Below are 14142 nucleotides of genomic sequence, written 5' to 3'. Positions count from 1 at the left end.
CCCATTTTTCCCGGTTTTCCCTCATTTCAGCCCAATTTTTAACCCCTTTTTTTTAACCCTTCCTCCTCCCATTTCCCCCCAATTTTCACCTCATTTTTCATCCAATTTCTCCCCTTTTTCCCCCCAAATTCCCTCAATTTCATCTCATTTTAAACCATTTTCCCTCCCTTTTTCCTTCCTTTTTCTCCCCCAATTTTCATCCCATTTTTAACCCTTTCTCCCCCAATTTCAGCCCCATTTTTAACCCTTTCCCCCCCTATTTTAGTGCAATTTTTGAACCTTCGACCCCCCATTCTACCCTTTTTTTACCCATTTTCCTACCAAATTTTAATCCCATTTTCAACTCTTTTTCCTCCCTTTTTTGCCCCAAATTCCCCCCATTTCAATCCCATTTTTAACCCTTTCTCCCCCAATTTCAATCCCATTTTTAACCCTTTCTCCCCCAATTTCAGTCCCATTTTTAACCCTTTCTCCCCCAATTTCAGTCCCATTTTTAACCCTTTCTCCCCAATTTTTGTCCCACTTTTAACCCTTTCTCCCCCAATTTTCATCCCATTTTTAACCCTTTTTCCCCCAATTTTAGTGCAATTTTTGAACCTTCCACCCCCAATTCTACCCTTTTTTTACCCATTTTCCACCCAATTTCAATCCCATTTTTAACTTTTTCTTCCCTTTTTTGCCCCAAATTCCCCCCATTTCAACCCCATTTTTAACCCTTTCTCCCCCAATCCCGGTGCCATTTTTAACCCTTTCTCCCCCCATTTTCATCCCATTTTTAACCCTTTCTCCCCCAATTTTAGTCCCATTTTTAACCCTTTCTCCCCCAATTCTCCCCACTTTTAACCCTTTCTCCCCCATTTTTAACCCTTTCTCCCCCAATTTTCATCCCATTTTTAACCCTTTCTCCCCCATTTTTAACCCTTTCTCCCCCAATTTTCATCCCATTTTTAACCCTTTCTCCCCCATTTTTAACCCTTTCTCCCCCACTTTTAACCCTTTCTCCCCCAATTTTCATCCCATTTTTAACCCTTTTTTTGCCCCGCCCCCCCCGATTTTCCCAAATCCCTCACTTTTTCAGGAATTTCGACGCCAGTGACGTGAATTTCCCGTCGTCCTCGTCCGACTCCGAGTCCGACTCCGAGGCCGAGTCCCCCCAGTCCTCGTCCGACTCCGACTCCGACTCCTCCTCCTCCTCCTGCTCCCCAAAAAAACCCCTCAATTCTCCTTTTTCTGCCCCGATTGCACCAAAATCCTCCCGTTTCGCCCCAAAAAAAGCCATTCCCGGTACTTTGTAGCGGCTCCGGGGCTCGTCCCGGTCCCGGCGCTTCAGGAACGTCCCGGGATCGTCCTCGGCGCCCGAGGAGGAGGCGGAACCTGGGGGAGAGGAGCCAAAAACGTCAGGAATGAGCCCAAAACCGCCAGAAATTATTGGAAAAGCCCAGGAATGAGCCCAGAAATGCCAGAAATGAGCCCAAAAATGCCAGAAACGAGCCCAAAAATGCCAGAAACGAGCCCGAAAATGCCAGAAATGAGCCCAAAAATGCCAGAAATGAGGCCAGAAATGCCCGAAATTAGCCCAAAAATGCCAGAAATGAGCCCAAAAAAGCCAGAAATGAGCCCAGAAACGAGCCCAGAAATGCCAGAAACGAGCCCAAAAATGCCAGAAATGAGCCCAAAAATGCCAGAAACGAGCCCAGAAACGAGCCCAGAAATGCCAGAAACGAGCCCAAAAATGCCAGAAATGAGCCCAAAAATGCCAAAAATTATTGAAAAACCTCAGGAATGAGCCCAAAAATACCAGAAATGAGCCCAAAAATGCCAGAAATGAGCCCAAAAATACCAGAAACGAGCCCAGAAACGAGCCCAGAAATGCCAGAAACGAGCCCAAAAATGCCAGAAATGAGCCCAAAAATGCCAGAAATGAGCCCAAAAATGCCAAAAATTATTGAAAAACCTCAGGAATGAGCCCAAAAATACCAGAAATGAGCCCAAAAATGACAGAAATGAGCCCAAAAATACCAGAAACGAGCCCAGAAACGAGCCCAAAAATGCCAGAAACGAGCCCAAAAATGCCAGAAATGAGCCCAAACCCACCAGAAATTATTGAAAACCCTCAGGAATGAGCCCAGAAATGCCAGAAACGAGCCCAAAAATGCCAGAAATTATTGAAAAACCCCAGGAATGAGCCCAAAAATGCCAGAAATGAGCCCAGAAACGAGCCCAGAAATGCCAGAAACGAGCCCAAAAATGCCAGAAATGAGCCCAAAAATGCCAGAAACGAGCCCAAACCCAGCAGAAATTATTGAAAAAGCCCAGGAATGAGCCCAAAAATGCCAGAAATGAGCCCAGAAATGCCAGAAATGAGCCCAAAAATACCAGAAACGAGCCCAGAAACGAGCCCAGAAATGCCAGAAACGAGCCCAAAAATGCCAGAAACGAGCCCAAAACCACCAGAAATTATTGAAAAAGCCCAGGAATGAGCCCAAAAATGACAGAAATGAGCCCAAAAATGCCAGAAATGAGCCCAAAAATGCCAGAAATTATTGAAAAACCCCAGGAATGAGCCCAAAAATGCCAGAAACGAGCCCAAAAATGCCAGAAATGAGCCCAAAAATGCCAGAAACGAGCCCAAAAATGCCAGAAATGAGGCCAGAAATGCCCAAAATTAGCCCAAAAATGCAAGAAATGAGCTCAAAAATGCCAGAAATTATTGAAAAACCCCAGGAACGAGCCCAAAAATGCCAGAAACGAGCCCAAAAATGCCAGAAATTATTGAAAAACCCCAGGAACGAGCCCAAAAATGCCAGAAATGAGCCCAGAAACGAGCCCAGAAATGCCAGAAACGAGCCCAAAAATGCCAGAAACGAGCCCAAAAATGCCAGAAATGAGCCCAAACCCACCAGAAATTATTGAAAAACCTCAAGAATGAGCCCAGAAATGCCAGAAATGAGCCCAAAAATGCCAGAAATGAGCCCAAAAATGCCAGAAATTATTGAAAAAGCCCAGGAATGAGCCCAAAAATGACAGAAATTATTGAAAAAGCCCAGGAATGAGCCCAAAAATGACAGAAATGAGCCCAAAAATGCCAGAAACGAGCCCAGAAATGCCAGAAACGAGCCCAGAAACGAGCCCAAAAATGCCAGAAACGAGCCCAAAAATGCCAGAAATGAGCCCAAAAATGCCAGAAATGAGCCCAAAAATGCCAAAAATTATTGAAAAACCTCAGGAATGAGCCCAAAAATACCAGAAATGAGCCCAAAAATGCCAGAAATGAGCCCAAAAATACCAGAAACGAGCCCAGAAACGAGCCCAGAAATGCCAGAAACGAGCCCAAAAATGCCAGAAACGAGCCCAAAAATGCCAGAAATGAGCCCAAACCCACCAGAAATTATTGAAAACCCTCAGGAATGAGCCCAGAAATGCCAGAAATGAGCCCAAAAATGCCAGAAATTATTGAAAAACCCCAGGAACGAGCCCAAAAATGCCAGAAATGAGCCCAAAAATGCCAGAAATGAGCCCAGAAACGAGCCCAGAAATGCCAGAAACGAGCCCAGACCCAGCAGAAATTATTGAAAAAGCCCAGGAATGAGCCCAAAAATGCCAGAAATGAGCCCAGAAATGCCAGAAATGAGCCCAAAACCACCAGAAATTATTGAAAAACCTCAAGAATGAGCCCAGAAATGCCAGAAACGAGCCCAAAAATGCCCGAAACGAGCCCAAAAATGCCAAAAATTATTGAAAAACCCCAGGAACGAGCCCAAAAATGCCAGAAATGAGCCCAGAAACGAGCCCAGAAATGCCAGAAACGAGCCCAAAAATGCCAGAAATGAGCCCAAACCCACCAGAAATTATTGAAAAACCTCAGGAATGAGCCCAGAAATGCCAGAAACGAGCCCAAAAATGCCAGAAATTATTGAAAAACCCCAGGAATGAGCCCAAAAATGCCAGAAATGAGCCCAAAAATGCCAGAAATGAGCCCAGAAACGAGCCCAGAAATGCCAGAAACGAGCCCAGACCCAGCAGAAATTATTGAAAAAGCCCAGGAATGAGCCCAAAAATGCCAGAAATGAGCCCAGAAATGCCAGAAATGAGCCCAAAACCACCAGAAATTATTGAAAAACCTCAAGAATGAGCCCAGAAATGCCAGAAACGAGCCCAAAAATGCCAGAAATTATTGAAAAACCCCAGGAACGAGCCCAAAAATGCCAGAAATGAGCCCAGAAACGAGCCCAGAAATGCCAGAAACGAGCCCAAAAATGCCAGAAACGAGCCCAAAAATGCCAGAAATGAGCCCAAACCCACCAGAAATTATTGAAAAACCTCAGGAATGAGCCCAGAAATGCCAGAAACGAGCCCAAAAATGCCAGAAATTATTGAAAAACCCCAGGAATGAGCCCAAAAATGCCAGAAACGAGCCCAAAACCACTAGGAATGAGCCCAAAAATGCCAGAAATGAGCCCAAAAATGCCAGAAACGAGCCCAAAACCGCCAGAAATTACTGAAAAAGCCCAGAAACGAGCCCAAAAATGCCAGAAACGAGCCCAAAACCACCAGAAATTATTGAAAAACCCCAGGAATGAGCCCAAAAATGCCAGAAATGGCCCAAAACTCCCAGGAATGAGACCAAAAATCCCAGAAATTATTGACAAACCCCAGGAATGAGCCCAAAAATGCCAGAAATGAGCCCAGAAATGCCAGGAATGAACCAAAAAATTCCATAAATGACCCTAAATTGCCCAAAATTACCCCAAAAACCCCAGGAATGAGCCCAGAAACGCCAGAAATGGCCCCAAAAATGCCAGAAATGGCCCCAAAAACTCCAGGAATGAGCCCAAAAATGCCAGAAATGAGCCGAAAATGCAAGAAATGACCCCAAAAATTCCAGAAATGACCCTAAATTTCCAGAAATTACCCCAAAAACCCCAGGAATGAGCCGAAACCCCCAGAAATGGCCCCAAAAGCCCAGAAACGAGCCCAAAAATTCCAGAAATGACCCTAAATTGCCAGAAATTATCCCAAAAATGCCAGAAATGCCCGAAATGTCGGAAATGCTCCAGAAATTCTAGAAATGAGCCCAAAAACCCCAGAAATGAGCTCAAAACGCCAAAAGTGACTCCAAAAATCCCAGAAATAACCAAAAACCCCCAGAAATGACCCCAAAAATGCCAGAAATGAGCCCCAAAATTCCAGAAATGGCCCCAAAATTCCAGAAATGGCCCCAAAATTCCAGAAATGATCCCCAAATTCCCCAAGCGACCCCAAAACCGCCCCCAAAGCCGCTCCTAAATCCCACAGATGACCCCAAAAATCCCCAAATTGCCCCCAAAAAAACCCCCAAATCCCCAGAATTGTCAAAAAAGCCCCAAATTGCCCCAAAATTCCCCAAACCTTCGGAGTCTCTCCGGCTTTTCTCCTCATCCTCGTCCGACTGCTCCGGGTTCTGGGGAAAAGCACCAAAAATCCCATTTTTAACCCATTTTGAGCCCCGTTTTTTTAACCCCATTTTTAACTCTTTCCTTACCCAATTTCCCCCATTCTTACCCCATTTTTTCCTCATTTTTAAACTCATTTTTATCCCATTTTTATCCCATTTTTAACCCATTTTAATCCCAATTTTCACCCCATTTCCCCCCAATTTTTGCTTATTTTCCTCCATTTTTCACCCAATTTTTCCCAATTTTTACCCATTTCCCCCCATTTTAATCCCATTTTTCACCAATTTCCCCCCATTTTTTAACCCAATTTCTCCCCATTTTTTACCCATTTTTGTCCCAATTTCCCTCATTTTTTACCCATTTTTATCCCAATTTTCACCCCATTTTTTCATAATTTTTATCCATTTCCCCCCATTTTTACCCAATTTCCCCCCATTTTTTACCCATTTTAATCCAAATTTTCCCATTTTCCCCCAATTTTTGTCCATTTCCTCCCATTTTTTACCCATTTCAATCTAAATTTCTCCCCATTTTTTACCCATTTTTATCCAATTTTTCACCCATTTTTTTCCCCAATTTTTGCCCATTCCCCCCATTTTTCAACCCAATTTCCCCCCGTTTTTTACCTATTTTAATCCAAATTTTCCCCCACTTTTTGCCCCATTTTTCCCCAATTTTTGTCCATTTCCCCCCATTTTAATCCCATTTTTTCTCCTTTTTAACCCAAGTTTTCCCCTCTTTTTATCCCATTTTTCACCCAATTCTCACCAATTTTCCCCCAATTTTTGACCATTTTCTCCCATTCTTTAAAAAAATTGGTACCCCCATTTTTTACCCATTTTAATCCCAATTTTCACCCCACTTTCCCCAATTTTTGCCCATTTTCCCCCATTTTCCCCACAATTTTTCCCAATTTTTCCCCATTTTCCCCCATTTTTTACCCAATTTCTCCCCATTTTTTACCCATTTTAATCCCAATTTTTCCCCAATTTTTGCCCATTTTCCCCCATTTTTCAACCCAATTTCCCCCCATTTTTTACCCATTTTAATCCAAATTTTCCCCCATTTTTCACCCACTTTAATCCCAATTTTTCCCTAATTTTTGCCCATTTCCCCCCATTTTTTCCCCAATTTCCCCCCATTTTTCACCTATTTTAATCCAAATTTTCCCCCATTTTTCCCCAATTTTTGTCCAGTTCCCCCCATTTTAATCCCATTTTTCACCCAATTCTCCCCAAATTTTTCCCCATTTTTGACTTTTTCTCCCCATTTCAATCCCATTTTCCATCCGTTTTCCCCCTTTTTCTTATCCCATTTTTTACCCCATTTCTCCCCATTTTTTACCCATTTTAATCCCAATTTTTGCCCATTTTCCCCCAAATTTTTGCCCATTCCCCCCCATTTGAATCCCATTTTTCACCAATTTTCCCCCAATTTCTCCCCATTTTTTACCCATTTTAATCCCATTTTTCACCAATTTCCCCCCATTTTTTCCCATTTCCCCCCAATTTTAACCCCATTTTTAACCCTTTCTTTACCCCATTCCCCCCCATTTTAAATCCCATTTTTCACCCCATTTTCACCCCATTTTTACCCATTTCCCCCCATTTTTGGACCCTTTTTTCCCCCCAAATTTTGACCAATTTCTCCCCAATTTTCAATTCATTTTTAACCCTTTCTTTACCCTATTTTTAACCCAATTTTAACTCTTTTTCCCCAGTTTTTCCCCGATTTCCCCCCAATTTTTGCCCAATTTTCCCCCCCATTTTTTGCCTGTTTTCCCCCCATTTCACCCCAATTTTCACCCCATTTTTAACCCTTTCCTCACCTGCTGCTAGGCCGCCGTCTGCCCCACAAGTGACCCCAAAAATCCCATTTTTCACCCCATTTTTAACCCAATTTTAACCCTTTGCCCTCCATTTTTATCCCTTTACCCAATTTTCCCAATTTTTGCCCATTTCCCCCATTTTTTGCCCGTTTTTCTCCCCCATTTCTGCCCGTTTTTCCCCCATTTCCCCCCAATTTTAACCCCATTTTCCACCCATTTTTAACCCAATTTTAACTTTTTTCCTCCATTTTTATCCTGTTTTTTACCCCATTTTAAATCCCATTTTTTGCCCATTTTTTCCCCAATTTTTTGCCCGTTTTCACCCCAATTTTTGCCCATTTTTCCTCCATTTCCCCCCAATTTTTCCTCATTTTCCCCCATTATTAATCCCATTTTTAACCCTTTTTTACCCATTTCCCCCCATTTTTTGTCCCCATTTTCCCCCCATTTTTTGCCCGTTTTCCCCCCATTTCACCCCAATTTTTAACCCCATTTTTAACCCTTTTCCCCCCATTTTCAATCCCATTTTTAACCCTTTCCCTGCCCCATTCCCCCCACTTTATTCCCATTTTTCACACATTTTTCCCGATTTTCCCCAATTTTTGCCCATTTCCCGCCCCATTTTTTGCCCGTTTTCCCCCCATTTCACCCCATTTTTAACCCCATTTTTAACCCTTTTCCCCCCATTTTCAACCCTATCTTTAACCCTTTCCTTGCCCCATTCCCCCCCATTTTATTCCCACTTTTCCCCCATTTTTCCCCCATTTTCCCCCCAATTTTCTCACCCCATTTTTTGCCCATTTTCCCCTCATTTCACCCAATTTTTAACCCCATTTTTAACCCTTTTCCCCCCATTTCCAATCCCATTTTTAACCCTTTCCCTGCCCCATTCCCCCCCATTTTAATCCCGTTTTTCCCCTATTTTTCACCCGATTCTCCCCCAATTTTCACCCGATTCCCCCCCAATTTTTGCCCATTTCCCGCCCCATTTTTTGCCCGTTTTCCCCCCGTTTCACCCCAATTTTTAACCCCTTCCTCACCTGCCGGTAGGCCGCGATCTGCCCCTCGTAGTCGCGGTTGTATTTTCGCAGTTTTTGCCTCAAAGAGCTCAGAGCTTTGGCGTTGTTTTTGTTCATTTTTTTCTTCCCTTCCTTGTCCTCCCAAAGCTGCCAAAAAACCACCCAAAATGAGCCAAAATCGATGGAAACCCACCCAAAAAAAGCCCGCCCTGAAATCGAGAAAAAAATCGCCGTAAAAAAGGGGAAAAAAGTCCCCGAAAAAACGGGGGAAATGGTAAAAAGTCCCGCCCGAAAATTCACCAAAAATGGGGAAAAATGGTAAAATAATCTCGCCCAAAAAATCCCCCCAAAACGGGGAAAATGGTAAAAAAATCCCACCCAAAAAATCCCCCCAAAAACGGGGGGAAATGGTAAAAAAATCCGGCCCAAAAATTCCCAGGAAACCTGAAAAATTCCTTGTGAAAAATTCCCCAAAATGGCAAAAAAATCCGGCCCAAAAATTCTAAAAGATCCTCCCAAAAATCACCAAAAATGGGGAAAAAAATGATAAAAAATCCCACCCAAAAAATCTGAAAAATTCCCCCCAAAAACGAGGAAAAATACTGTAAAAAAATCCAGCCCAAAAACTCCCCAAAAACCTGAAAAATTCCCCCCAAAAAACTCCCAAAATTGGGGAAAAATGGTAAAAAATCGGCCCCAAAAATCTGAAAAATTCCTCCCAAAAATTCCCCAAAACTGGGGAAAAAATGGAAAAAAATCCCACCCAAAAATTCCCCCAAAATCTGAAAAATGGAACAAAAATGGGGAAAAAATCTCAAAAAAACCCTAAAAATTGCCTAAAAAAAGATTTTAAAAATCCCCAAAAATGGTAAAAAAAGCCAAAAAATCCCAGACAAAATTCCCCAAAAATCTAGAAAAATCCTAAAAAATGCTTAAAAAATCCCAATCCCAAAATCTGGATAAACAACCCCAAAAATGAAACAGAAATGGGAAAAAATTCCAAAAATCCCCTAAAAAATGCCTAAAAATTGGTGAAAAATACAAAAAAAATCCCCCAAAAACCCAGAAAAAATTCCCAAAAAATCTGGAAAAATCCCAAAAATCTCCTAAAAAATTTTAACATCAAAGTCCAGATAAACAGCCCCAAAAATGAAACAGAAATGGGAAAGAATTCCCCAAAAATCGTAAAAAATGCCTAAAAAAGTGTAAAAAATACCAAAAAATGGTAAAAATCAGCAAAAAAAAAAACCAAAAAAACGGAAAAAATTCCCAAAAAAATCCGGAAAAATCCCCAAAAATTCCAACCCCAAAATCCGGCAAAACCACCCCAAAACTGAAACAAAAAATGGGAAAAAACTCTCGGAAAAATCGTAAAAAATGCTTAAAAAATGGTAAAAAAATCCCTAAAAACGGTAAAAAAAGCCAAAAAAACCCGGAAAAAAATCCCAAAAAATCTGGAAAAATCCCAAAAATCTTCTAAAAAATTTTAACATCAAAATCCACATAAACAACCCCAAAAATGAAACAGAAATGGGAAAGAATTCCCCCAAAATCGTAAAAAATGCCTAAAAAAGTGTAAAAAATACCAAAAAATGGTAAAAATCAGCAAAAAAACCCGGAAAAAATTCACCAAAAAATCCGGAAAAAATCCCCAAAAATTCCAACCCCAAAATCCGGCAAAACCACCCCAAAACTGAAACAAAAAATGGGAAAAAAACTCTCGGAAAAATCGTAAAAAATGCTTAAAAAATGGTAAAAAAATCCCTAAAAACGGTAAAAAAAGCCAAAAAAACCCCGGAAAAAAATCCCAAAAAATCTGGAAAAATCCCCCCAAATGCCCAAAGCCCCAAAATCGCCCGGTTTGAGCCCAAAAAGCACCGACCTCGTTGAGGTAGTCCTCGAGGTCGGCCAGGATGCGCAGGTAGAAGCGGGGGACGCCCTCGCGGTCCACGACCCCCTTGGCCTTGGCCCAGGCCCGGCCCAGCAGCTCGAACTCCTGAAATGGGGCAAAAACAGGGGAAAATGGGCAAAAACGGGGAAAAACGGGCAAAACTGGGGGAAATGGGGAGGGGAATGGGGAGGGGAGTGGGGGGGAAATGGGGGAAATGGGGAAATAATGGGGAAAAATGGGGGAAATAATGGGGGAACATGGGGAGGGGAATGAGGGAAAAATGGGCAAAAATGGGCAAAAATGGGCAAAAATGGGGGAAATGGGGAGGGGAATGGGGGAAAAATGGGGGAAATGGGCAAAAATGGGCAAAAATGGGGGAAATGGGGGGAAATGGGGGAAAATGGGGAAAAATGGGGGAAATGGGGGAAAATGGGCAAAAATGGGGAAAAACGGGGGAAATGGGGGGAAAATGGGGAGGGGAATGAGGGAAAAACGGGGGGAAATGGGCAAAAATGGGCAAAAATGGGGGGGGAATGGGGGAAAATGGGGGAAATGGGGAAAAATGGGCAAAAATGGGGGAAATGGGGGGAAATGGGGGAAAATGGGGAAAAATGGGGGAAATGGGGAGGGGAATGGGGAAAAATGGGGGAAAATGGGGAAAAATGGGGGAAATGGGGGAAAATGGGCAAAAATGGGGAAAAACGGGGGAAATGGGGGGAAAATGGGGAGGGGAATGAGGGAAAAACGGGGGGAAATGGGCAAAAATGGGCAAAAATGGGGGGGGAATGGGGGAAAAGGGCAAAAATGGGCAAAAATGGGGGAAATGGGGGGAAATGGGGGAAAATGGGGAAAAATGGGGGAAATAATGGGGGAACATGGGGAGGGGAATGAGGGAAAAATGGGCAAAAATAGGCAAAAATGGGCAAAAATGGGCAAAAATGGGCAAAAATGGGCAAAAATGGGGGGGGAATGGGGGAAAATGGGGGGAAATGGGCAAAAATGGGGAAAAATGGGGAAAAATGGGGGGGGAATGGGGGGAAAATGGGCAAAAATGGGGGAAATGGGGAAAAATGGGGAAAAATGGGGAAAATGGGGGGAATGGGGGAACATGAGGAGGGGAATGAGGGAAAAACAGGGGGAAATGGGCAAAAATGGGCAAAAATGGGGAAAATGGGGGGAAATGGGGAGGGGAATGGGGGAAAAATGGAAAAATGGGGAAAAATGGGGAAAAATGGGCAAAAATGGGGGGGGAATGGGGGGAAAATGGGCAAAAATGGGGGAAATGGGGAAAAATGGGGAAAAATGGGGAAAATGGGGGGAATGGGGGAACATGAGGAGGGGAATGAGGGAAAAACAGGGGGAAATGGGCAAAAATGGGCAAAAATGGGGAAAATGGGGGGAAATGGGGAGGGGAATGGGGGAAAAATGGAAAAATGGGGAAAAATGGGGAAAAATGGGGGGGGAATGGGGGGAAAATGGGGGAAAATGGGGGAAATGGGGGAAAATGGGCAAAAATGGGGAAAAACGGGGGAAATGGGGGGAATGGGGAGGGGAATGAGGGAAAAACGGGGGGAAATGGGCAAAAATGGGCAAAAATGGGGGGGGAATGGGGGAAAAATGGGGGAAAATGGGGAAAAATGGGCAAAAACGGGGAAAAATGGGGGAAAATGAGGGGAATGGGGAGGGGAGTGGGGAGGGGGATGGGGGGAAAATGGGGGGAAAATGGGGAAAAATGGGCAAAAATGGGGAAAATGGGGGGAAATGGGGAGGGGAATGGGGGAAAAATGGGGGAAAATGAGGGAAAATGGGCAAAAATGGGCAAAATGGGAAAAACAGGGAAAAATGGGGAGGGGAATGGGGGAAAAACGGGGGAATAGGGAAAAACGGGAAAAATAAGGGAAAATGGGGGGGAAATGGGAAAAAATGGGAAAAATGAGGGAAAATGGGAAAAATGGGGGGGAAACCCAGGAAAAATGGGGAGGGGAATGGGGGAAAAACGGGGGGAAATGGGCAAAAATGGGAAAAATGGGGGGGGAATGGGGGAAAATGGGGAAAAATGGGGGAAATGGGGAAAAATGGGGGAAAATGGGGAAAAATGGGGGAAAATGGGGAAAAAATGGGGAAAAATGGGGAAAATGGGGGGAATGGGGGAACATGGGGAGGGGAATGAGGGAAAAACAGGGGGAAATGGGCAAAAATGGGCAAAAACAGGAAAAAATGGGGGAAATGGGGAGGGGAATGGGGGAAAAATGGAAAAATGGGGAAAAATGGGGAAAAATGGGCAAAAATGGGGGGGGAATGGGGGGAAAATGGGGGAAAATGGGGGAAATGGGGGAAAATGGGCAAAAATGGGGAAAAACGGGGGAAATGGGGGGAATGGGGAGGGGAGTGGGGAGGGGGATGGGGGGAAAACGGGGGGAAATGGGCAAAAATGGGGGAAATAGGGAAAATGAGGAAAAACGGGGAAATGGGGGGAAAAATGGGAGAGGAAATGGGAAAAAAGGAGAAAAACGGAAAAATGAGAAAAATGGGGAGGAAATGAAGGAGAAATGGGAAAAACGGGGGAAAAGGCGGGGGAAAAACGGGGCAAAAACGGGGGAAAATGGGAAAAAATGGGGGGAAATGGGGAAAAACGGGGAAAAATGGAGGAGAAATGGGAAAATGGGGAGGGAAGGGGGAAAAAAAGAGAGAAATGGGAATTTGGGGCGAAATTGGGGATTTTTGGGCATAAAAAGCAGATCTTGGGGTAGAATTGGGTATTTTTGGGGAAAAAATGGGGGTTTGGGGTGAAACAGGCGATTCTAGAGTAAAATGGGGGATTTTGGGGCAGAAAAGGTCAATTTGGGGTAAAATTAGGGATTTTGGGGTAAAACTGGGGGTTTTGGGGTGAAATTGTGGGTTTTGGGGTGAAATTCGGGATTTTGGGGTGAAATTGGGGATTTTGGGGGTAAACCTGCGGGGTTTGGGGTGGAATTGGGGATTTTGGGGTGAAACCGGGAGTTTTGGGGTGAAATTGGGGATTTTGGGGTAAAACTGGGGGTTTGGGGATGAAATTTGGGGATTTTGGGGTGAAATTGTGGGTTTGGGGGTGAAATTCAGGATTTTGGGGTGAAATTGGGGATTTGGGGGTAAAATTGGGGATTTTGGGGTAAAACTGGGGGGTTTGGGGTGAGATTTGGGGATTTTGGGGTGAAATTGTGGGTTTTGGGGTGAAATTCGGGATTTTGGGGTGAAATTGGGGATTTTGGGGTAAAACTGGGGGTATTGGGATGAAATTTAGGGATTTTGGGGTGAAATTGTGGGTTTTGGGGTGAAATTGGGGATTCTGGGGTGAAATTGGGGATTTGGGGGTAAAATTGGGGATTTTGGGGCAAAAATGGGGGGTTTTGGGGTAAAACTGGGGGGTTTGGGGTGAGATTTGGGGATTTTTGGGTAAAACCGGGAGTTTTGGGGTGAAATTGGGGATTTTGGGGCTAAAACTGGGGGTTTGGGGGTGAAATCGGGGATTTTGGGGTGAAATTGTGGGTTTTGGGGTCAAATTGAGGATTTTGGGGTGAAACTGGGAATTCTGGGCTAAAACTGGGGATTTGGGGGTGAAATTGGGGGATTTTGGAGTGAATTTGGGATTTTGGGGTGAAATTGGTAATTTTGGAGGTAAAACTGGGTGGTTTTGGGTAAAAGTGGGGATTTGAGATAAAATTGAGGATTTTGGGGTGAAACTGGGAATTTTGGGATAAAATTGGGGATTTTCGGGTGAAATGGGGGCTGTTGGGATAAAACTGGTGACTTTTGAGGTAAAACTGGGGGGTTTGGGGTAAAATTGGGGATTTTGGGGTGAAAATTGGGGGGTTTGGGGTTGAACTGGGGATTTTGGGGTAAAACTGGGAATTTTGGGGTAAAATCAGGGGTTTGGGGGTAAAATTGGGGGGTTTGGGGTGAAACTGGGGGTATTGGGGTGAAATTTGGGGG

General features: G+C 43.9%; 1 protein-coding gene across 2 annotated transcripts in view; it reads right to left on the bottom strand.

Annotated features, from left to right (window-relative positions):
• The window catches only part of EIF3CL (eukaryotic translation initiation factor 3 subunit C like), a 55276-nt gene that overhangs the window by 32106 nt on the left and 9028 nt on the right, over positions 1–14142 (bottom strand). The window contains exons 5-9 of one of the 2 annotated variants that reach the window (XM_082300136.1): positions 10165–10278; positions 8304–8429; positions 5389–5440; positions 1289–1374; positions 1071–1198 (exon numbers count right to left, since the gene is read on the bottom strand). In XM_082300136.1, coding sequence (XP_082156262.1) covers positions 1071–1198; positions 1289–1374; positions 5389–5440; positions 8304–8429; positions 10165–10278 — 506 coding nt within the window. The remainder of the gene's footprint in view (positions 1–1070; positions 1199–1288; positions 1375–5388; positions 5441–8303; positions 8430–10164; positions 10279–14142) is intronic. The other variant, XM_082300137.1, reaches the window with a different exon arrangement.

The sequence above is a fragment of the Coloeus monedula genome (genome assembly GCF_965178545.1).
Source record: "Coloeus monedula genome assembly, chromosome: 37".
Lineage (NCBI taxonomy): Eukaryota > Metazoa > Chordata > Aves > Passeriformes > Corvidae > Coloeus > Coloeus monedula.
Note: the sequence above shows the minus strand (reverse complement) of the source record. Positions and strands in the feature narration are given on the sequence as shown.